This window comes from Hyla sarda, chromosome 1, assembly GCF_029499605.1.
Source record: "Hyla sarda isolate aHylSar1 chromosome 1, aHylSar1.hap1, whole genome shotgun sequence".
NCBI lineage: Eukaryota > Metazoa > Chordata > Amphibia > Anura > Hylidae > Hyla > Hyla sarda.
The window spans coordinates 435,553,650-435,576,985 of NC_079189.1; the positions used below are offsets into that span (position 1 = coordinate 435,553,650).

Consider the following 23,336-nt stretch of genomic DNA (forward strand, 5'->3'; position numbering starts at 1 on the left):
AGACATGTGAATATTTGATTACAGTAACCCCCCGACATGAGATGGCCCCGACATATGATCAAATCGACATACGATGGCCTCTCAGAGGTCATCGCATGTCGATGTCAGCATCGACATACGATGCTTTTATATGTCGGGGCCATTGCATTAACTGCTATCCGGCAGCGCAAAATGCTTAAGCTGCTGTCGGATAGCAGTGTAATGTGTCCCAGTAGGTTCACTTACCTATCCCTGCTTCTCCGGGTCCTCTCCGGGATCCGGGCCTCGCTTTCCGGCGTCGTTATTACGTCGCTGCGCACGCCGTCCCGGCACAACAACGTAATAATGTCACCAGAAAGCGAGGCCTGGACCCCGGTGAAGATGCGGAAGACGCCGGAGGACCCAGAAGAAGATGCCGGAGCAGAGGTACCCCATCGGGAGCCCCTGGGAGACCATCGGGATCGGTGAGGACGCGGTCCGGAGCGGCGGGGACAGGCGAGTATTAAATGCACTTTTTACATTGCACGAATCCCTCAACATACGATGGATTCGACAAACGATGGGTCGTTTGGAACAAATTACCATCGTATGTTGAGGGACCACTGTATTTGTGGACTAGAAATATACAGTTTAGCTACAGTCCTAACTAGAAATAATATTTGACTAGTTTATGCACAAAACTCTATGTACATCACTGAATTCGTTATATATTAGCATTAACTATGCTAGACTGACTAAATATGATACATGGTACAATCACTATTCTCTGTACCTGGCTGGTAACTGTCATGGCAGTGAGGTAGTAGAAACGCTTCTGACCTGGTCAGAATACCTCCTATATAAATTGCCATAGACACACAGAAACGTGTCAGACATTTATACACGTTATATACACTTTATTACAATACACCTGAAACTGGAAAATACCACATTTGCATGCACCCTTGCAAAAATGGAACAAAATATATTACTCTGACTATAAAGTACCGCTCCACAGTTCTTGTACACTTAAGAGTTCTCAGTAAAGGATCACGGATAAAAGACAGGCCCGTACACTCAGTTGGTTACAGTAGTTCTTGGCGAGTCCAGTTAGTCTCCTTGACAAGACAAGATTCAAGCTCTTGAGCCTTGCAACTTTCCATTCCAACCTCGTCGGTCAACTTGCTTTCTAGGTTGTGACATATACCCAGGACCTCGAAATTGTGCCCCCTCCATAGTGCTGACATGGGTATTCCATGACACATGCAACAAACTGTAACCAGTGATGGTCGGGCACACTGACCACCACTTGTACAGCAGAAGCTTGCGCAACTGGGGGATCATGTGTTGGTGCCTGTCGGCCAGCCAAACCTCCTCCTCAGCAGGAGTAGGCCGAGGCACTTTGGGAGTGTAGAGGTGGAGGGAGGTAGTCTCTCTTCACAGCTCTCCTGTTGACCAAAATCGTGCCACCGTGGTGGCAGTCCATCGATGTGCCATACCACCTGACTGTTAAATTTGATAACCGTGGCTCTCCCTCCTGAGGATGCTCCAGCCTTCTGATATATGAGGCCTCAAGGCTTTTAGTGTCCTGTTGTTGTGCTTGGCATACTTCATATAGCATTAATTTAGGTCCATACTTTGTGCCCTCATCTCTTCAACTATGGTGGCCACTTGGGCCTCTTGTTTGGCCCTTTCGGCCTGGGCTTTTGGAACTGGAGGATGGGACTTCCCTGGCAGGGGTAGGAGATGGTCCCTCATGTACTGGATAAGTGCAGGCTCGTCACCAAATAGCCACCGTGATAGCAGTGGTGACCGGGGACGTGTTGGGGACTGCTAGACCAAGGGCGCAGGCCCTGGACTGGGGGTAGATGGAGGGGTAGAGAACTCGGCCAGGGTACTCACTTCCGACTACTCCGTGAGGATCTCTGCCCAGGATCCCCAGGTCCACCTGTGGAGAGACAGCCTCACCGGCGACGGTCCTGATGACGATGTGGGCGTTTCCCCCACCGGAGTTGCAGGCCAGTCCCCATCGTCCTCAGGCAGCGGAACTTTAAGATGGGCATCATCGGCCCCGATGGAGAATCTCTGCAGATGATCTGCTAGTTCCTGGAACATCTGCGTGCCTTCGGCCCCATCTTCGGACTCCTTGACCTCGTGTTCTGCTGTGCCATCTTGCTTTCACCAGGAACTTTCGCAAGAATTAAGAGGTCCGGCTCCGCTCTGCTTCTTATACTGGTCTCCGACAAAATGGCCACCTACCGCAACTTCGTCATCATCAGGGCCTGGGACCAGAAGTGACTCAGCGGTGTGTCCTCTTTTTTCCGCCACCACCCGGGAACACGGGGCGGACCTTTCAGGTTCCACTTAGGATTAGAAACCGTGACTTGGCTTCCACTACCAGGGGCAGGAAGCAGGCTTTGGCGGGATTCCTTCACACGCTTTTCTTCCAACAGATTAACCCTTTCAGGTATGGCAGTAGACATCCTGGCACATTGCTTCAGTACGAATTTTATACATATTATTCACGACTTCAGCACTGTTCCCAATGGCAGATAACAGTTGTTTCTTCACCTCCCCCTCTATTTCACAAGCGCCTCTTGACAAACTTTTCACAGTATTATACACCGATATAGAGAACCCTGCAAACCTATGCAGGTAAGTGGTGCAAATAAATAGTTAAACACCAAACGAGAAAAAATGCACCACAAGAAAAGATATTAGCAAAAATAAAAAATATATATCTTTATTATGATCACAAAAGTTAAAAAGACAATAAAATGTAATTTACACAGGAAAGAGACAAAAAGAAATAGCACCAGATACATACACATATAGGTAGGAGGGCACAAACTTCAGTACAAAGGCAAGGACTATATCACAGGTCAAAGTGTATAAAACACAATAGGCTAGTATGTAAAGTATAGTGAAATACCACAGATATACAAAATAATGGTAGACCTGGAAACAAAGAAAACAGGGCTTTACATAATAGAAGAGTGCCTAACCATACCTATATCACCCCAATGACCGTTTCGCTATAGGTTTGCTTCCTGAGTGTATGTTTGCTTCCTGGTATAAACTTTTCACAAAGTCCCGTACACTTTCTGGCGCAATTTTTGTTCAGACTGGGGGGGGTAACTTTAGGCATAAGGTGCACACCCATATCCGGTTCATGATGCCAAAAGTTGTGGTAGAGGGTGTGATGCAGGGCAGATGGAATTACTCTAGGGGAAGATGGCATTAACCCCTTGTGTTCGTGTCGCCAGGGCGTGGTTTATCCTCAATACCACCCGAAGGTATACTGCTGGGCTAGGCACGGGGGCAATAATGACTCCAAGTTATGGAACAACGGTAGCTTTACTGAGTTAGTCAGGTGGAATAGTCTATACAGCTTGGCCAGGCCCACGGAGGTGACCAGTGACTTTAGAGACCTTAGGGCTTGCTGGGACTTGTAGTGGACAGAGACAATTTTGATGCAGGCCACACTGACTGAAGACAGATTGACTGACTTTACTGAGACTGACTAACTGACTATACCCCGTTTGTAGCTTACCAGGCTCTAACTGGGACCTGGGGGTAGTGGACTTGTTGACTTGTGGCTGCGTAGTTGACTTGAGGCCTCCACTGGACTCCAGACACACTCTTAGGACTTGACTCCACTGGACCTCAGCAAAAACTTAACTGGAAATCAAGAGAGGGAGCTAACTCCTCCCAGGGCTTTTATGGGGGAGACTAGGAGGGGTCCCATAGGTCACCCTAAGGTCACATGTTCACTGATACCTCATTGGGTTACAATCACATGACACTGGTTTATTACATGTCAACTGTTCTTAAAAACATAACACTTTTATATACAATACATAGCATAAAGATAACTATACAAGGGGACAGGTGGGGCCCAGGGGACACATTCAGGGAGGCTGCCTGACAGGGCAGCTAGGGTACAGGGGTACAACTCCTGTACCGGGCCACCACATATGCATCTCTATATATTCAATTACAGGTCAGGGCTTAACTGCACCTCTAGTTCAGTGTAGCTATCACTATTCATTCTATACATGCTGGGTTCACACTTGAGAAGGTGTAAACAACGGCATATATACAAATATTCCACAAATAATCACAATACTGACTTTAATGTATGTATATCATGGTGATTTTCATCTGAGTGCACAGCTTGCTGTCTCTTTGTAGGCTTTGACCTTTAGTTGTAGTAGTTTAAGTTCATCGGTATAAGAAAGAAGCATTTTGAATGCAACAAAAAAGAAATAAGTAACTAAGCTTAGTCAAATATGATGGGTATTGTGGTCATGTTACACACAATGACATACCCATAGGTTTTCCAGAAATTGAATGAACAGATATACAGGAATGCAAGAACATTTTGTTGTTACTTACACACAGGATCACTGAGGTGGATTCGCATATTCCGAAACCAATTGCTAAGTAAGGGATTTGTTTGTCTGGAAACCCAGCAGCTTTAAAAACTTCAACAGCATAAAAATAGACCTATAAAACATTTATCATAGTAGAGATTATCTAGCCATTATGGTCAGCTGCTGATAAGAAGCATGTTGTTTCGTTATACTAAAATGACAGGTTCTCACATTTTTGTAAAGATTTTAATATCTTTTCATGTGACAACACTGAAGAAATGACTCTGCTACAATGTAAAGTAGTGAGTGCACAGACTGTATAACAGTGCTTAAAGGACAACTGCAGTGGTAAACATTTATATATGCCTGTGCCCGTGCCTCAAAAATTAACAAAATAAACTCATACATACCTTCCTACGAGCCCCCGTTGGTCCGGCACAGGCCTCACGGTCCCGGCAGTGCTGACGTCATTCCACTTCCTGGGGACGGGGACGCCGCAGAGCCGTCGGCGTATCACCGGCCGTAGCGATGTCCCGCCTTGGCCTGTGATAGGCTGAGCCCACTGTCATGTAAGAAGCCGGCCAGAGCTCCTTACATGACAGTGGGCTCAGCCTTTCACCAACCGGGGTGGGACATCGCTAGGGCCGGTGATACGCCGACTGCTCTGCGGTGTCCCCATCCCCAGGAAGTGAAATGACGTCAGCACTGAGGCCTGTGCCGAACTCACGGGGGCTCGTAGGAAGGCATCTATGAGTATATTTTGTTTATTTTTGAGGCCCGGGCATGGGCATATATAAATGTGTACCACTACAGTTGTCCTTTAATGTTGTGTCACCTCAAAATAACTCAGCACACAGTCATAAATATCTAAACCTTGGCAACAGAAGTGAGCACACCCCTAAGTGGAAAGTTCTAAATTAGGCCCAGTTAACCATTTTCCCTCCCTGATTTCATGTAACTTGTTAGTGCTACAAGGCCTCAGGTGTGAATGGGGAGCAGGTGTCTTAAGTTTAGTGTTATCGATCTCACACTTTCTAATTCTGGTCGCTGGAAGTTCAACCTATTGCAAAAAACTCTCTTAAGATCCGAAAAAAGAATTGCTGCTATACATAAAGATGGCCCAGACTATAGAATGAGGGCAAAAACCCTGAAACGATGCTACAGCACGGTGGGCAAGGCCATACAGCAGTTTCACAGGACACTCTCAGCATCATATCCAGTGGTTCTCTTTGGGAAATAGATGCATAAGCATTGCTGTAGAGGTTGAAGTGGTGGGGAAGTGTGGGTCAGCCAGTCAGTGCTCAGACCATAAGCCACACACTGCATCAAATTGGTCTGCATAGCTGTCATCCCAAAAGGAAGTCTCTTCTAAAGAGGATGCACAAAAAAGCCTGAAAACAGCAGAATAAGGACATTGATCACTGGAACCATGTCCTGTGGTCCGATGAGACTAAGATAAACTTATTTGGTTCAGAAGGTGTTAAGGTTGTGTAGCGGCAACCAGATGAGGAATACATGTGATGTTAGTATGGAGAAGTGGAAGAGGACTGCAGTGGCAACCTGTGAAGCTCTGGTGAACTCCATGCCCAAGAGGCTTAAGGCAGTGCTGGAAAATAATGGTGGCCACACAAAATATTGACACTTTGGCCAAATTTGGACATTTCCACTTAGGGGTGTACTCACTTATGTTCTCAAAGTTTAGACATTAATAGCTGTGTGTTGAGTTATTTTGAGGGGACACAACATTAAACACTGTTATACAGGCTGTATACTCACTTCTTTACATTGTAGCAAAGTGTCATTTCTTCAGTGTTATCACATGAAAAGATACTGTACAATAAAATACTTACAAAAATGTGAGGGGTGTACTCACTGATGTGAGATACTGTATATAGAGAAGGGCTTCAAAGGAATACTAAATTTTAAGTAGAACATTTGGGAACGCTTTTTATCCATTCTTAACCACTGGGTACCAGATTAACCCCTTAAGGACCAAGGACGTACCGGTACGTCCTTGGTCCTGCTCTTCTGATATAACGCGGGGTTACACAGTAACCCCGCGTCATATCATGGCGGGCACGGTGTCATAGTGAAGCCGGGACCCGCCTCTAATAGCGCGCAGCGCCGATCGCGGCGCCGCGCGCTATTAACCCTTTAGCCGCGCGCTCAAAGCTGAGCCGCGCGGCTAAAAGTGAAAGTGAAAGTTCCCGGCTAGCTCAGTCGGGCTGTTCGGGATAGCCGCGGCTAATCGCGGCATCCCGAACAGCTGACAGGACAGCGGGAGGGCCCCTTCCTGCCTCCTCGCTGTCCGATCGCCGAATGACTGCTCAGTGCCTGAGATCCAGGCATGAGCAGTCATGCGGCAGATTCGTCGATCACTGGTTTCCTATGAGAAACCAGTGATCAACATAGAAGATCAGTGTGTGCAGTGTTATAGGTCCCTATGGGACCTATAACACTGCAAAAAAAAAGTGAAAAAAAAAAAGTGAATAAAGATCATTTAACTCCTCCCCTATTAAAAGTTTGAATCACCCCCCTTTTCCAATAATAAAAAAAACACAGTGTAAATAAAGATAAAAATAAACATATGTGGCATCACCGCGTGCGGAAATGTCCGAATTATAAAAATATATCATTAATTAAACCGCTCGGTCAATGGCGTGCGCGCAAAAAAATTCCAAAGTCCAAAATACTGCATTTTTGGTCACTTTTTATATCATTTAAAAATGAATAAAAAGTGATCAATAAGTCCTATCAATACAAAAATGGTACCGTTAAAAACTTCAGATCACGGCGCAAAAAATGAGCGCTCACACCGCCCCATACACGGAAAAATAAAAAAGTTATAGGGGTCAGAAGATGACAATTTTAAACGTATTAATTTTCCTGCATGTAGTTATGATTTTTTCCAGAAGTCCGACAAAATCAAACCTATATAAGTAGGGTATAATTTTAATCGTATGGACCTACAGAATACATATCAGGTGTCATTTTTACCGAAAAATGTACTACGTAGAAACGGAAGCCCCCAAAATTTACAAAACAGCGTTTTTTTTTTCAATTTTGTCGCACAATGATTTTTTTTCCCGCTTCACCATAGATTTTTGGGCAAAATGACTGACGTCATTACAAAGTAGAATTGGTGGCGCAAAAAATAAGCCATCATATGGATTTTTAGGTGTAAATTTGAAAGAGTTATGATTTTTTAAAGGCAAGGAGCAAAAAACGAAAATGCAAAAACGGAAAAACCTCCGGTCCTTAAGGGGTTAAAGGTGTACTCCGCACCCCTAGACATCTTATCCCCTATCCAAAGGAAAGGGGATAAGATGTCAGATCGCCGGGGTCCCGCTGCTGGGGACCCCCGGGATCTCGGCTGCAGCACCCACCTGGACGGACCTCCGATAGACTTGCATTGAGGGGGCGGGTCGTGACGTCACAAGGGGCGGAGTCGTGACGTCAAGCTCGTCCGCCATTGTGGTCGGGATCCGAAGCCTCCAGTGTTCCCGGTGTGAGGTGGAAGCCTGGACGGTGGGTGCTGCAGCAGAGATCCCGGGTGTCCCCAGCAGCGGGACCCCAGCGATCTGACATCTTATCCCCTATCCTTTGGATAGGGGATAAGATGTCTAGGGGTGAGAAGTACCCCTTTACCCCTTAAGGACCCAGAACGTACTAGAAAGTCCTGGCACCCTGGGCTTTAAAGACCCAGGACGTACTAGTACGTCCTGGTGTTTCTCCAGTCTATGCCGCGCCCCAGGCAGAGATCGGAAGCGGATGCCTGCTGAAATGCTTCAGCAGGCATCCAGGGCAAACGCTGAGGGGGGCCATGTCTGCCCCCCATGTCGGCGATCGACGCAAATCGCGAGGGATACCGGGCTGATCGGGTCTCTGGGACCCGACCGCCCGGTAATTTTGCATGATCCCGGTTGTCACAGACAGCCAGGACCATGCTAAAGTATAGGAGCGAGGTGGCAAGCTTGCCACCTCCTCCTATCCCCTGCGATCCGTCGGTTAGCTAACCGACCAATCACAAGGGGGGGGGGGGGGGGCGGTTACTTCCTCCTGCCCTGCCCGGCCCCTGGAAGTGTGGAGAGAACAGGAGGAAGACCGGAGGACGGGGAAGTGCTGGGGCCCGGCCCCACTACTTACCTCGTCCCTGAAGACCCGGATCCCGGCGGCGGCGACAGGTGAGTGGATCTTCGGCGGCGTTGCGGGACCTTTGCAGCAGTCCAGACCGCCGTAAAGGGATCTGGACTGCTCCATCTGGTCCCCTTACACTACAACTCCCAGCATGCCCAGACAGCCCTTGGCGTCTGGGCATGCTGGGAGTTGCAGTTTTGCAACATCTGGAGGTCCACAGTTTGGAGACCACTGTGCCCTTCCAGATGTTGCAAAACTACACATCCTCAGCATGCCCTTACTGTCCAGGCATGCTGGGAGTTGTAGTTCTGTAACATCTGGCCCTCCAGATGTTGCAGAACTACAACTCCCAGCATGCCTGGACAGTTTTGGCATACTGGGAGTTGTAGTTTTGCAACATCTGGAAGGGCACAGATTGGGAACCACTGTATTAGTGGTCTGCAACTGTAGTCCTCCAGATGTTGCAAAACTACAACTCCAAGCATGCTGGGAGTTGTAGTTCGGCAACATCTGGCTCTAAAGAGGTTGACGAACTACTGCTTCCAGCATGCCTGAGAATGTTTGGGAGTAGTGGTTTTGCAACAACTGGAGGCACACTGGTTGGGAAACCTTGTCTGTTTCCTAACTCAGTGTTTCCCAACCAGTGTGCCTCCAGCTGTTGCAAAACTATAACTACCAGCATGCGCTGATAGACTGTGCATGCTTGGAGTTGTAGTTTTGCAACAGCGGGAGAGGTCCCCCCCGTGAATGTACAGGGTACATTCACATGGGCAGGGGGCTTACAGTGAGTATCAGGCTGCAAGTTTGCGATGCAGCAAAATTTGCGCGGCAGCTCAAACTCGCAGCGGGAAACTCGCTCTAATCCCCCACCCATGTGACTGTACCTTAAAAACACTACACTACACTAACACAAAATAAAATAAAAACACTACATATACACATACCCCTACACAGCCCCCCTCCCCAATACAAATGAAAATGTCTGGTACGCCACTGTTTCCAAAATGGAGCCTCCAGCTGTTGCAAAACAACAACTCCCAGTATTGCCGGACAGCCATTGACTGTCGAGGCATGCTGGGAGTTTTGCAACAGCTGGAGGGACCCTGTTTGGGAATCACTGGCGTAGAATACCCCTATGTCCACCCCTATGCAAATTCCTAATTCAGGCCTCAAATGCACATGGTGCTCTCTCACTTTGGAGCCCTGTCGTATTTCAAGGAAACAGTTTAGGGCCACATATGGGGTATCGCTGTACTCGGGAGAAATTGCCTAACAAATTTGGGGGGCTTTTTCTCCTTTCACCCCTTATGAAAAGGTGAAGTTGAGGTCTACACCAGCATGTTAGTGTAAAAAAACATTTTTTTTTTACACTAACATGCTGGTGTTGCCCTATACTTTTCATTTTGACAAGAGGTAAAAGGGGAAAAAAGCCCCCCAAAATTTGTAATGCAATTTCTCCCGACTACGGAGATACCCCATATGTGGGAGCAAAGTGCTCTGGGGGTGCACAACAAGGCCCAGAAGGGAGAGTGCACCATGCACATTTGAGGTGATTTGCACAGGGGTGGCTGATTGTTACAGCGGTTTTGACAAACGCAAAAATAAAAAACACATGTGACCCCATTTTGGAAACTACACCCCTCACGGAATGTAATGAGGGGTGCAGTGAGAATTTACACCCCACTGATGTCTGACAGATCTTTGGAACAGTGGGCTGTGAAAATTAAAAATGTTGTACAGCCCACTGTTCCAAAGATATAACAGACACCAGTGGGGGGTAAATGCTCACTGTACCCCTTGTTACGTTCCTCAAGGGGTCTAGTTTCCAAAATGGTATGCCATGTGGGGGTTATTTTGCTGTCCTGTCACCATAGGGGCTTCCTAAATGCGACATGCCCCTCGAGCAAAATTTGCTCTCCAAAAGCCAAATATGACTCCTTCTCTTCTGAGCATTGTAGTTCGCCCGTAGTGCACTTCAGGTCAACTTATGGGGTACCTCCATACTCAGAAGAGATGGGGTTACAAATTTTTGGGGGTATTTTCTGCTATTAACCCTTGCAAAATGTGATACAGTGGTCCCTCAACATATGTTATTAATTGGTTCCAGGAGAACCATCATATGTTGAAACCATCATATGTCGAGTACATATGTCTATGTAAAAATGGCAATTGGTTCTGGGGCCTTGGAACCATTGTATGTTGAATACATATCTCTATGGGAAACTGCTAATTGGTTCTGGGATGACCATTGTATGTGGAGTGTATGGGGAGTGTTTAACAAACCAGGGTGCCTCCAGCTGTTGCACAACTACAACTCCCAGCATGCATGTACAGCCATTGACTGTCTGGGCATGCTGGGAGTTATAGTTTTGCAACAGCTGGAGGCACACTGATAGGGAAACATTGATGTATGGGGTGTATAGTGTGTATATGTATTGTATGTGATGTGTGACATCGCATACAGTACTGTACAGTTCTTTAAATACCTTCAGGGGAGACAGAATGTCCTCCATTACAATCCTGCCGACTACAGCGCTATAGGAAAGAAAGGGGAGGGCAGCCAGCAGCTCATTGGATGCCTGCAGCAAGATGCTCCAGGTTATTGGCTATGGCTGCACTGAGGGGGCGGGGCTTACACGGAGCTCACAGTGGAAGCCTGCGTGAGTCAGCAGGACAGCATGTGAGTAACAGGAGGCAGAATGGGGCACATTAAACAACTATCTGTCAGTTGCTGAAGTTGTCAGCGCTGTCAGATAGCTGTTTGTACGATGGCCCCGACACACAGCAGCATCATATGTCGATGCTGCCTTCAACATACGATGGGCTCTGAGAGGCCATCATATGTTGAAATGATCATATGTCGGGGCCATCATAAGTCGGGGGGGTCACTGTATTTGGGGGGGGAACACACATTTTAGTGAAATTTTTTTTTTTACGTATGCAAAAGTTGTGAAACCCCTGTGGGGTATTAAGGCTCACTTAATTCTTTGTTATGTTCCTCAAGGGGTCTAGTTTCCAAAATGGTATGCCATGTGGGGTTTTTTGCTGTCCTGGCACCATAGGGGCTTCCTAAATGCGACACGCCCCCGAGCAAAATTTGCTCTCAAAAAGCCAAATATGACTCCTTCTCTTCTGAGCATTGTAGTTCGCCCGTAGTGCACTTCAGGTCAACTTATGGGATACCTCCATACTCAGAAAAGATGGGGTTACACATTTTGGGGGTATTTTCTGCTATTAACCCTTGCAAAAATGTGAAATTTGGGGGGAAACACATTTTAGTGAAATTAAAAAAAATTTTTTTTACATATGCAAAAGTCGTGAAACACCTGTGGGGTATTAAGGCTCACTTTATTCCTTGTTACGTTCCTCAAGGGGTCTAGTTTCCAAAATGGTATGCCATGTGTTTTTTTTTGCTGTTCTGGCACCATAGGGGCTTCCTAAATGCAACATGCCCCCTAAAACCATTTCAGAAAAACATACTCTCCAAAATCCCCTTGTCGCTCCTTCGCTTCTGAGCCCTCTACTGCGCCCGCCGAACACTTTACATAGACATATGAGGTATGTGCTTACTCGAGAGAAATTGGGCTACAAATATAAGTATACATTTTCTCCTTTTACCCCTTGTAAAAATTCTAAAATTGGGTCTACAAGAACATGCGAGTGTAAAAAATGAAGATTGTGAATTTTCTCCTTCACTTTGCTGCTATTCCTGTGAAACACCTAAATGGTTAAAATGCTGACTGAATGTCATTTTCAATACTTTGGGGGGTGCAGTTTTCATAATGGGGTCATTTGTGGGGTATTTCTAATATGAAGACCCTTCAAATCCACTTCAAACCTTAACTGGTCCATGAAAATTTGTGAGTTTGGAAATTTTGTGAAAAATTGGAAAATTTCTGCTGAACTTTGAAGCCCTCTGGTGTCTTCCAAAAGTAAAAACACGTCAATTTTATGATGCAAACATAAAGTGGACATATTGTTTATGTGAATAAAAAAAAAATGTATTTGGAATATCCATTTTCCTTACAAGCAGAGAGCTTCAAAGTTAGAAAAATGCAAAATTTTCTAATTTTTCATCAAATTTTGGGATTTTTCACCAAGAAAGGATGCAAGTTACCACAAAATTTTACCACTATGTTAAAGTAGAATATGTCACGAAAAACTAATCTCGGAATCAGAATGATAACTAAAAGCATCCCAGAGTTATTAATGTTTAAAGTGACAGTGGTCAGATGTGTAAAAAATGGCCGGGTCCTAAGGTGTAAAATGGCTGGGTCCTTAAGGGGTTAAAGGTCTCTCTCTCCCCAACCTCAAGAACTATAACTATATATTAAGATTCTCTATCACTTGGACATGTAATCACTTACTGACCAGTGGGGGTCCAACTTCTGGGACCCCCATAATCCTCAGAGTGGCCATTTTTTTCCCTCAAGGGTATGTTTACATGAGCAAAAGAAGCCCTTAAAAGGCTACAGAAGAAGCCTTGTTTCCAGCTCCTATTGTCTTCAATGGGAAATGTTTAAAAAAGCGTGTGGTTTTATAATGTAGCTCCTTTTTGAACATTCCTTATCAGAGTTAATGAAAGCTGGAAACTGCACTTCTTTTGGAGCTTATCTTACCCAAAGCATAATTTATCACTGTTATGTATTTATAATTATATTATACCATAAACAGAAATTTATTTATAATATAAAAAAGAATATGAGAAGTAGGCCTCACCGCATTGATCCCACATAGTTGTAGAGCAATGGTCAAGGCAACAAGCATATACAGCTGCCAGCGGAGTGAAGGTTCCCTCAGCAATTCCAGGACTGTCACACTCTGACCAGTTTTCCGAGAAGCTTGTTCCTGCAGCATTTCATCAATCGCTTTCTGATGGTCTCGATCCCCCCACAGTTGTTTCAGTGCTGGGAGGGAAAAGCATAATAATAATATGGGTACGTACAACAGACAGAGATTATTCCTTTTCATATTCGGTCATAATAATAATTACATGCAACTCATGAGAGTAGTGATACCTAAAGTGTATGTCATGTAGCTGCGTGGTGCCAGCCTTATTTTCCTATGTGATCCCAGGAAAGATATTTTTTTAATTTCAAGCTGTTTCCACATCAAGGGGTACTCTGGTGGAAAACATATATTTTTTTTTTACCCCTTAAGGACTCAGCCCATTTTCCCCTTAAGGACAAGGCCAATTTTATCTTTGCGTTTTTGTTTTTTCCTCCTCGCCTTCTAAAATTCATAACTCTTTTATATTTCCATTCCCAGACCCATATGAGGGCTTGTTTTTTACGTGACCAGTTGTACTTTGTAATTACATCACTCATTTTACCCAAAAATGTATGGTAAACCCCCCCAAAAAATTTTGGCTTAAGGAAATTTAAACGAAAATCATAATTTAGCAAATTTGGGGTTTTTTGTTTTTGCGCTTGTACACTTTATGGTAAAAAATACTGATACTATACCTATGGCATAGCATTATACATTGTGATCGGCTAGTCACTAATTCAGCCAGGCTATGCCGCTTGGACCCCCGCAATCTTGCTGCAGCAGCCCGCATTCTATGCATAGCTGCTTCTGAAGTTTTGGACACCGCCTGGCTTCCGAGACGGGGATGTGATTTCACACCACGCCCCCTCCATTCACGTCTATGGGAGGTGGCGTTGCGGCCGTTACGCCCCCTCCCATAGAAATGAATGGAGGGGGCGTGGCGTGACATCACGTCCCTGTCTCGGAAGCCTGGCAGTTTCCAAAACTGCAGACGCAGCTACGCATAGAATGCGGGCTGCTGCAGGGAGATTGCGGGGGGGGGGGGGGTCCCAGTGGCGGGCCCCCGTGATCAGACATCTTATCCCCTATCCTTTTGATAGGGGATAAGATGTTTTTGCCCGGAATACCCTTTTAAGGACTCCACTCCATTTACTATTGTGGCAATTTTTGACATGAAACTTGGAAAGGCGTATCCAGGAAAAGTCGTCACTGACTGCAGACAGGCCGCCACTGATCTGACCGGAGGCCATTGAGAGATCCAGTTAAACACAGCAAGATTCTTGTTCAGTTTTGTCCTTGCTAAACCTCTTAAAAAAGAAATGTAGATTATTCTTGCAGCAAGACTTGGGCTAGGCTCAGGATGTTACAGCTTTGTTATAGAAAGGACTAGTTACATGTGCCCTATTCGTGGAGATATGCCTGGCATCAGCAGTACCTAGGGTCACTAAACTTTAGTCTCCTCTGGATGTAACAGAGTGGAGGAGCCAGCCATGTGCACCTGGCAATCGCCAGGCTTTAACTCACTAGAACTAGACTAAGGTCCACCTCTATTCTCCAGCTAAGTGTGGAATTGCATTTATTGGCTTGGAGTCCTACTAATGTACATGTAATCAGAGTAACCCTCTTTATGTTGTAGATCTCAGTGTTTGCATAAAATGACATGCAATTACATATGCAATGCAGAAATTAGTTAGCTAGGCCTCCAGCACCTAAAGTACTCAAGTTCCAGTTCCATCACTCCTTCTATACTTCAGCCACCGACTACTCTCTGGGTAGCAGCTGGAAAAGTGTCGGGCCACCACATATAACTGATATCTGGAGCATCCAATCAGGAGACACTCAAGCTATCAGTCATAGCTGAGAGGAGGGACCTGTAATGCTCTTAAAACCGAGATTTCTGGGCACCTAAGAAGAACCTCCTGTCTACTGGGTTCTTGCAAAAACTTAAAAGGAAAACTGTCAGCAAGTTTACCCACACTAAACCTAATATACTGGGTTATTGTGTGGGTGAACAGGAGTTGATACAGGGGTCACTTACTTTTTTTGCCCAGTAGATGCTGTGGTGGCCCAGTACGGGAGATGTTACCCCGTACCCTTGCTGCCCTGCACCTTGCACCCGTTCCCCCCCCTGAACATATGTTCTGCAGCGTATTGTATTATAAAATGTGTTGTATTTTTAAGAGTTATGTCATGTGAATGTTACCCAGGAGGTACCAGTGACCAGGTCATCCCAAGAGTGACCTATGGTCTCCCTGCTAGTCTCCCCCATATAAGCTCTAGCTTCACTCTTGGAGCTTAGAGCTCTTGCTTCCTGCTGAGGCCCAGTGCAGTTGTGCCCAGTGTTTGTGTCCAGAGTGTTGGACACCTCAAAGTCAAGTCCTGCAGCCACCATCAATTCAAGTAGGCTAAAGTCACAGCTTTATGAGTCAAGTCAAGTCAGTCCCTGTCATCTGTCAAGTCAGCGTGGTCTGCATTCAATTGTCCAGTCCTACTACACATGTCCCAGCAAGCCCCTAAGGTCTCTGCGTCACTGGTCACCTCCTTGGGCCCTGGCTGAACTGTATAGACTTTACCAACTGTCTGCACTCAGGAAAGCTACCGCTGTCCGTAACTTGGCATCAGAGTCTTTATTGCCCCGTGCCTAGCCCAGGATCCAGCAGTATGCCTTCAGGTGTTTTTTAAGCTAAACCATGCCCTGGCATCAAGAATACACGGGATTAATGCCATCCGCCCCTAGGGTAACAACATCTGCCCTCATCAAACCTCGCTACCACAATGCCGAGTTATCTGCTTCAGCCTTCCGTACTGAAGCTTCTAAGCCAGCCCCCATTTTATAAATATTAATTATCTTCAAATCCACATCTTAGCGACGTGGAGTCACATATCCCCTGAGCGCAGCGCTCTGATTGCAGAGTGCATGCGCATGATGGTGTGAGTGTACGGCTATTGAAGCCTCGCTACCCCCGATGGGTGTAGAGAGGGACTTGCACATGCGCAGAGCAACAACAGTACGCCGAGCTTGCACGTCATGCGCTCTGAGCACCACGCTCAGGGGATATGTGGCTCCACATCGCTAGGATGTGGAGTTGAAGATAAGGAATATTTATCAAACGGGGGGCTGGCCTAGAAGCTTCAGTGCGGGAGGCTGAAGCGCATATTATAGACCTAAGGAATGAACTTTACAGGTACATAACTCGGTGGCTACTGGACAAAAAAAGTAAGTGACCCCTGTATTAACTGCTGTTCCCCCACACTATAACCCAGGGTAATTGGGTGTAGTGTGGGTGAACTTGCTGACAGTTTTCCTGTAAACCTACAACTATATTTATCTCTATCATGCAAGCTGCATGACCAAGACATCAGTATGCATAAACTCTACTTCTTGACCTCTGTATGGGCCTGTGAGCAGCTCAAAACTGCTGACAGGTAGCCAATGAAGAATCCATCAATTTCATACAACTACTTTTTTGGACAGAAAAACACTTCTATTACAAGTAAATCTTTTGTGCTGTTTTTTTTGTAGATAGTAGCATGTTTTTTGAAGGATCCTTAGGAAATAAGCATTTGTACTTACCTTGTGTGCAGCCATCTTTGTCATTTTTTTCCATCAAGAGGTATGGTGGGGATTCTGGAAAAAAAGGCAAGGTGACCATCTGAGCAACCGCCCAGAACCCACTAAAAGCTAAGAGAAGGGGCCACTTGGATTCAATTCCTAAAATCTCCCTGGGATAAGGAAAAAACATAAGCAAGTCAAACTAAATAATAAAGAGTATAAAGAAACTGATCATGATAACATCACATGTAAGATTGGAACATCAGTAGGTTATGTGCATTGGTTTATAGACCAGAAATAAACTGACAAGTGGTCAGCTAACTACTCACCTGAGCCCTAAAATCTGCCCAGTCAGTTTGCCAGTTGTTACAAATATGGAGATACTTGTGTTGGTAAATCCACGCAGTTTCTTGTCTGCAATTTCTCCTGCATACTGAGAATGGATGTTGAGTCCAAATCCTAAAATAGATATATATAAATAGATAGATATAAATATATATATATATAACATAAACTTATCTAGCTGTAAATTAATACTTTAAAGTAAATAGCACAAAGAGCATTAACAAAAAGTTTATACCTGCATTGATGCCATAGAGAAAGCGGGCAATCAGAATCATTTCAAAAGAGTTGGCAGTGGCACTGAGACCCATCAATAATGCTGCAGCTATGGGAATAACATTATTGCACAGCTGACATCTTTTCCTGGAATATGTGCGGAATAGAGAATTTCCTCTTAAGTTAAGTTGTTTTTTTCACCCACTTTGTCAATCAAAAATGTTATTAAAAACTAGACTCCTTAACATTGAAATAGCAACAATCAGATTTTTCTGGGACATCATAGATCAGAAATTGAGAAAGAGCTGACAGCAACCGATCTTGAGGATTTGCATGGCTGAACATTCCTCCTTTAAAGGGGTACTCCGGTGCTTACACATCTTATCCCCTATCCAAAGGATAGGGGATAAGATGCCTGATGGAGGGAGTCCCACAGCTGGGGACTCCTGTGATCATGCACACGCGGCACCCAGTTTGTAATCAGCCCCCGGAGTGTGTTCGCTCCGGGTCTGATTACGGTCGACCGCAGGGTCGGCGGCGTGTGACATCATGCCTCCGCCCCCGTGTGATGTCACGCTCCGTCCCTCAATGCAAGCCTACGGGAGGGGGCGTGATAGCTATCCAATAGGCTTGCATTGAGGGCGGAGCCTGATGTCACACGGGGGCGGAGGCGTGATGTCACACGTTGCTGACCCTGTGGTCAACCGTAATCAGACCTGGAGCGAACACGCTCCTGGGACTGATTACAAACGGGGTGCCGAGTGCATGATCACGGGCGTCCCCAGCTGCCGGACTCCCACGATCAGGCATCTTATCCCCTATCCTTTGGATAGGGGATAAGATGTGTAAGCACCGGAGTACCTCTTTAATAAACAACCATAAATAAACCTACTGATAAGTGTGTGTTTCTGCTGGTGGTGCTCATACTGGGTACTAAATAAACTGAGGTGTTTTGAATATTATGTTTTCATTTTCTTATCATTTGCAGATCATTAAAGAGTATCTGTCATCAAAACATATTTTCTAAACTAACTCAGATTATATTCCCCAGGTACTCCTAACACCCCTCCTGCTCTTACATTTTTTTTCCCCCCAAGCTTTAAAAAGCTCTGTATCATACCTTTCCCCTTGCTCACATTGTGTGAACTCCTGGCAGGAGAAAGTGGGCATTCCCCAGCAGGCGCAACATCACTGAAGCCTGCAAGAGCTGTGCCTCGCCATGCCCCACACGCACTTCTTGAGTTTGGTCTCCTGCCAGGCCGGGAGGAGACCAAACTAACTGTATGGCTTACGCAGGGAACAGAACAGAGCCACCTAGTGGCCGTTTTTTCAATCGCATTAAAAACATATAGAGGTTGAGAATATAGAGGTTAAAAGGCCTCCCCCACCAGCCCCGTAAGTAGTCCCCTGGTCAGGGAGCTATACTCACCTAGTCCTGATCTTCTGGGCTTTAATCATGTTCCCTCAGCGTGATTAACAGCCTTTGTCACCTCTCTATTCCCTTAGCAGATTGAGCAGAGTGATTACACAGGCCATGGCCAGGCTGTCAATCATGCTGAAGGGGCGTGATTACAGCCAGAGAAGAGTGGAATAGGTAAGTATAGCTGCCCGCCCAGGGGACTACTTAAAGGGCCAGCAGGGGACACTCACCATCATTGTGTGAAGGTAACATCCCCCAGGGATGGTGAGGATAAAGACGCATTACATATGGTAAAATCTCATAATTGATTACCTTTAAAAGGAGTTATCCCACATTTAAAAGTTAATTTATTTGTTACCTTACCTTATGTTAAGTAGAATCTTAATACTACTTGTATTTTCAATTTAGGTAAACAGTTCTCCTTTGTATACAACTTGCTTATTTTGTTGTAACTTCTACAAAATGTTTAATAAAAATCGAATGCAAAAACAAAGTTATCCATAGCATAGGCGATAAGAAGCCTATTGGGTCTGACTGTAGACCCATACCGATCTTAAGAACAGAGGTGAAATTTTCCTTTGAATTAACAGAGCTTGCATAGTAGTTCATGCACGTGTATCCATTGCTCCATTCATTGTCTATGGAGCTCACCAGTGTTCAGAAGTCCTATACACATTCAATGAAGTGATGGCAGTGTATGCGTGGTGTGCATTGTTCATTGCGGGGCACTTTTCACCTTAGTTTTCATGATGAGTGTGTGTGTGTTTTATTGTGGGATAACTCCTTTAAATTCATAAATGTAAATGTTTTTATTATGTTTATGTAAACAAAATACAATGTCATTACTGTAAATTTATTGACAACACTATACTTACTTCCCATATTTAGAAGCTAAATATCCAGATCCCAGAGAGCCCAGCAGCCCTCCAATACAGAAACTCGATACAATAAAAGACCAAAGTAATCTTAGGCTGTTGTCAGCAATAGGTTGGTAGTAGCGATGTATCCATGTGTCATTGATAAACCTCTTTACAAACTAGAAGAGAATTACTGAGCAGTGATTAAAATGTACTTTCTTATAAGTTATTTATAGTCCAATTTTACTGGTGTCCTCATTTTCCTGTGGCATGTCATTGGCACAGAATGCCCAACTGGGATCTAGAATTGATAGGGGTATGGCAGCTAATATCTAATGTAGCTAAGCTATAATACCAATTTTTTTTCCATTTTCCCATCCAACTTTAATGAAAATCCATCAAACACCTGTGGGGTGTAAAAGCTCACCCCTTGTTACGTTCCATGAGGGGTGTAGTTTCCAAAATGGGGTCACATATGGATATTTATTTTTTTGCGTTTATGTCAGAACCAGGGCCAGATTAAGGCAGCCTGGAAGATGGAAAACTTCATTATGATGCCCCCCCCCCCCAACAGTTCCTCCACATTAGGTGCAGTACAGTTCTCCCACATTAGGTGCAGTACAGTTTCCCCACATTAGGTGCAGTACAGTTCCCCCACATTAGGTGCAGTACAGTTCCCCCACATTAGGTGCAGTACGGTTCCCCACATTAGATGCAGTACAGTTCCCCCACATTAGGTGCAGTATAGTTCCCCACATTAGATGCAGTATAGTTTTCCACATTAGGCGCAGTATAGTTCCCCCACATTAGGTGCAGTATATTTCCCCCATATTCGGCGCAGTATACAGTGGACCCTTAACATACGATGGTAATTCGTTCCAAACGAGCCATCGTTTGTCGAATCCATCGTATGTTGAGGGATTTGTGCAATGTAAAGTATAGGAAGCTGTACTCACCTGTCCCTGCCGCTCCCGATGGTGACCCCAGGCCTCCGCTGGGCTCTCCTGGTCTTCTCCGGTCCTCTGCTTTCTTCAGCAAGGCCTTACTGTGCCTGCGTAGTGACGTCATTACGCCGCTGCGTACGCCTATTCCTACTGGATGACGTGTGCAGCAGCGTATTGACGTCATCGGAGAGGGCCGAGAAGACACTGGAAGACCAGCGCTGGACCCGGAGGGCACCCCGGAGCATCGTGGAGGGGTAAGTAATGCTTACCGCACCACACGGGGAACATTAAGCTGCTATCCGGCAGCAGCTTAAGCATTTTGCGCTGCCGGATAGCACTTAATGGGATGGCCCCGACATAAAAAAAGCATCGTATGTCGATGCTGACATCGACATACGATGGCCTCCGAGATTTGATCATATGTCGGGGCCATCGTAGGTCGGGGGGGGGGGGGGGGTGTCACTGTAGTTCTCCACATTACGTGCAGTATAGTCCCCCACATTGGGTGCAGTATAGTTCCCCCCACATTAGGTGCAGTATAGTTCCCCACATTAGGCGCAGTATAATTCTCCACATTAGGTGCAGTACAGTTCATCCACATTAGATGCAGTATAGTTTCCCCCACATTAGGTGCAGTATAGTTCCCCCATATTAGGTGTAGTATAGTTCCCCACATTAGGTGCAGTACAGTTCCCCCACAGACATACAGCCTTCAGCCATATACAGTTTATGGCTGGAGGCAGTATGCCCGTTTACTGCCCCACTTCAGTGTTCCGACCACGGCTCCTCCGGTCCGGGGACCAGGGTCACGATCATAGGCCATAGCAGTAGGTCCCGGGACCGTATGAGCGGAGATTACACTGAAGATGACGTGCCGCTGGTAACTTGCCATGCGCACGCGTCCTCCTCACTGCTCCGCTCCGCTTTTCTCCTATGGGCGAACGCACGAGACGTCAGTGACGTCCCTGTGTGTGCTACCTTTCGGCGGTCCCTGCGTTAATGCGGGGGCCCGCCGCAGAGAGGTAACCGAGGCATCCTTGTATCCTGAAAAGATTTTTTGGGACACAGGGATGTCCCGAATGTGACGGGGGCCCCCTGCGGGCCCGGGGCCTGGAGCAGGTGCTCCATGAGCGCCAATGATGATCCAGCCCTGGTCAGAACCACTGTAAAATCAGCCACCCCTGTGCAAATCACCAATTTAGGCCTCAAATGTATATGGTGCGCTCTCACTTCTGAGCCTTGTTGTGCTTCCGCAGAGCATTTTACGCCCACATATGAGAAATTGAGTTATAAATTTTGGGGGGGGGGCTTTTTTTTCCTTTTACCGCTTGTGAAAATTAAAAGTATGGGGCAACACCAGCCTGTTAGTGTAAAAAAAAAAATTACACTAACAGGCTGGTGTTGCCCCATACTTTTTCTTTTAATAAGGGGTAAAAGGAGAAAAAGCCCCCCAAATTTGTAGTGCAATTTCTCCCGAGTACGGAAATACCCCATATATGACCCTAAACTGTTTCCTTGAAATACGACAGGGCTCCAAAGTGTGAGAGCGCCATGCGCATTTGAGGAGTAAATTAGGGATTGCATAGAGGTTGACATAGGGGTATTCTATACCAGTTATTCCCATACAGGGTGCCTCCAGCTGTTGCTAAACTCCCAGCATGCCTGGACAGTCAGTGGCTGTCCGGAAATGCTGGGAGCTGTTGTTTTGTAACAGGTGGAGGCTCCGTTTTGGAAACTCTGCTGGACAATACTTTTTCATTTTTATTGAGGGGGGGGGGGGGGGCAGTGTAAGGGGGTGTACATGTAGTGTTTTACCCTTTATTATGTGTTAGTGTAGTGTAGTGTTTTTAGGGTACATTCGCACTGGCGGGTTTACAGTGAGTTTCCCGCTAGGAGTTTGCGCTGTGGCGAAAAATTTGTTGCAGTTCAAACTTCAAGCAGGAAACTTACTGTAAACCCGCCTGTGTGAATGTACCCTGTACATTCACATGAGGGGGGGGGGGGGGCAGACTTCCAGCTGTTTCAAAACTATAACTCCTTGTCGGTTTCCCCATTCTGCCCGGCCTATTGTGGGTGGGCAGAACGGGGAAATTGAAAGTTAACGCCCCCTGCCTTGATCTGCTATTGGTCGTCTTTTGTAGACTGCCACCTCACTCCTATCCCTTCAGGGGGTTCGTGGGTGTCTTGGACAACCCCGATCTCCCTTATTTTCCGGGTCACCGGAGACCCGTATGACCTGAAATTGCCGCAAATCGCCCTGGGCATTTGCACGGGGTGCCTGCTGATCGATGTATATAATAACTTGTCATATTTGTCTTACTTGTCACTGCTATACAGCAACACAGTATACATGCCCCTGTAAAATTGTGTTGTGGTACTATTCATAATCTGTATATGTACAGTATGTGTTCATTAGAATCTTGGTCTTGTTTTCTTTTGCATGGTTCATTCAAGATGAGTGTTTGTTCTGCTCTTTGTAATGGCAGAGTTGCAGCAAAGGCTTTTAGGGGACAGTTAAAAATTGGCTTACCTTTACACTGTTCACCTTAGGCATCACAATGGCTGGCTAGGTTTATTTAAGTGATTGAAAAAGTCACACAATGATAAAGCTCAGAGACAAACTGACCTGAGAAGGAGAGTTCATGTTGGATATTTGAAATCCATACTGAAAAGATCCTCCTATTCCCAGTACAAATATCAGCATAAATAGTCCACGATATTGTATCTAAAAAACAGTGTAACAGGAAATAAAATTTATTGTAA

At 45.7% G+C, this 23,336-nt stretch overlaps 1 protein-coding gene across 11 annotated transcripts in view; it reads right to left on the reverse strand.

The window, feature by feature from the left end:
- The window catches only part of LOC130282706 (solute carrier family 2, facilitated glucose transporter member 11-like), a 141,629-nt gene that overhangs the window by 33,148 nt on the left and 85,145 nt on the right, over positions 1-23,336 (reverse strand). For 10 of the 11 annotated variants that reach the window (XR_008846508.1, XR_008846507.1, XM_056531252.1 and 7 more), the window contains 7 exons: positions 23,200-23,298; positions 19,648-19,808; positions 17,375-17,499; positions 17,124-17,253; positions 16,816-16,964; positions 13,191-13,378; positions 4,357-4,467 (listed from right to left, as the gene is read on the reverse strand). Coding sequence is in view for 9 of the 11 variants with exons in the window: in XM_056531252.1 (XP_056387227.1) it covers positions 4,357-4,467; positions 13,191-13,378; positions 16,816-16,964; positions 17,124-17,253; positions 17,375-17,499; positions 19,648-19,808; positions 23,200-23,298 (963 nt within the window). In the remaining 2 variants the exon portion in view is untranslated. The remainder of the gene's footprint in view (positions 1-4,356; positions 4,468-13,190; positions 13,379-16,815; positions 16,965-17,123; positions 17,254-17,374; positions 17,500-19,647; positions 19,809-23,199; positions 23,299-23,336) is intronic. The other variant, XM_056531308.1, reaches the window with a different exon arrangement.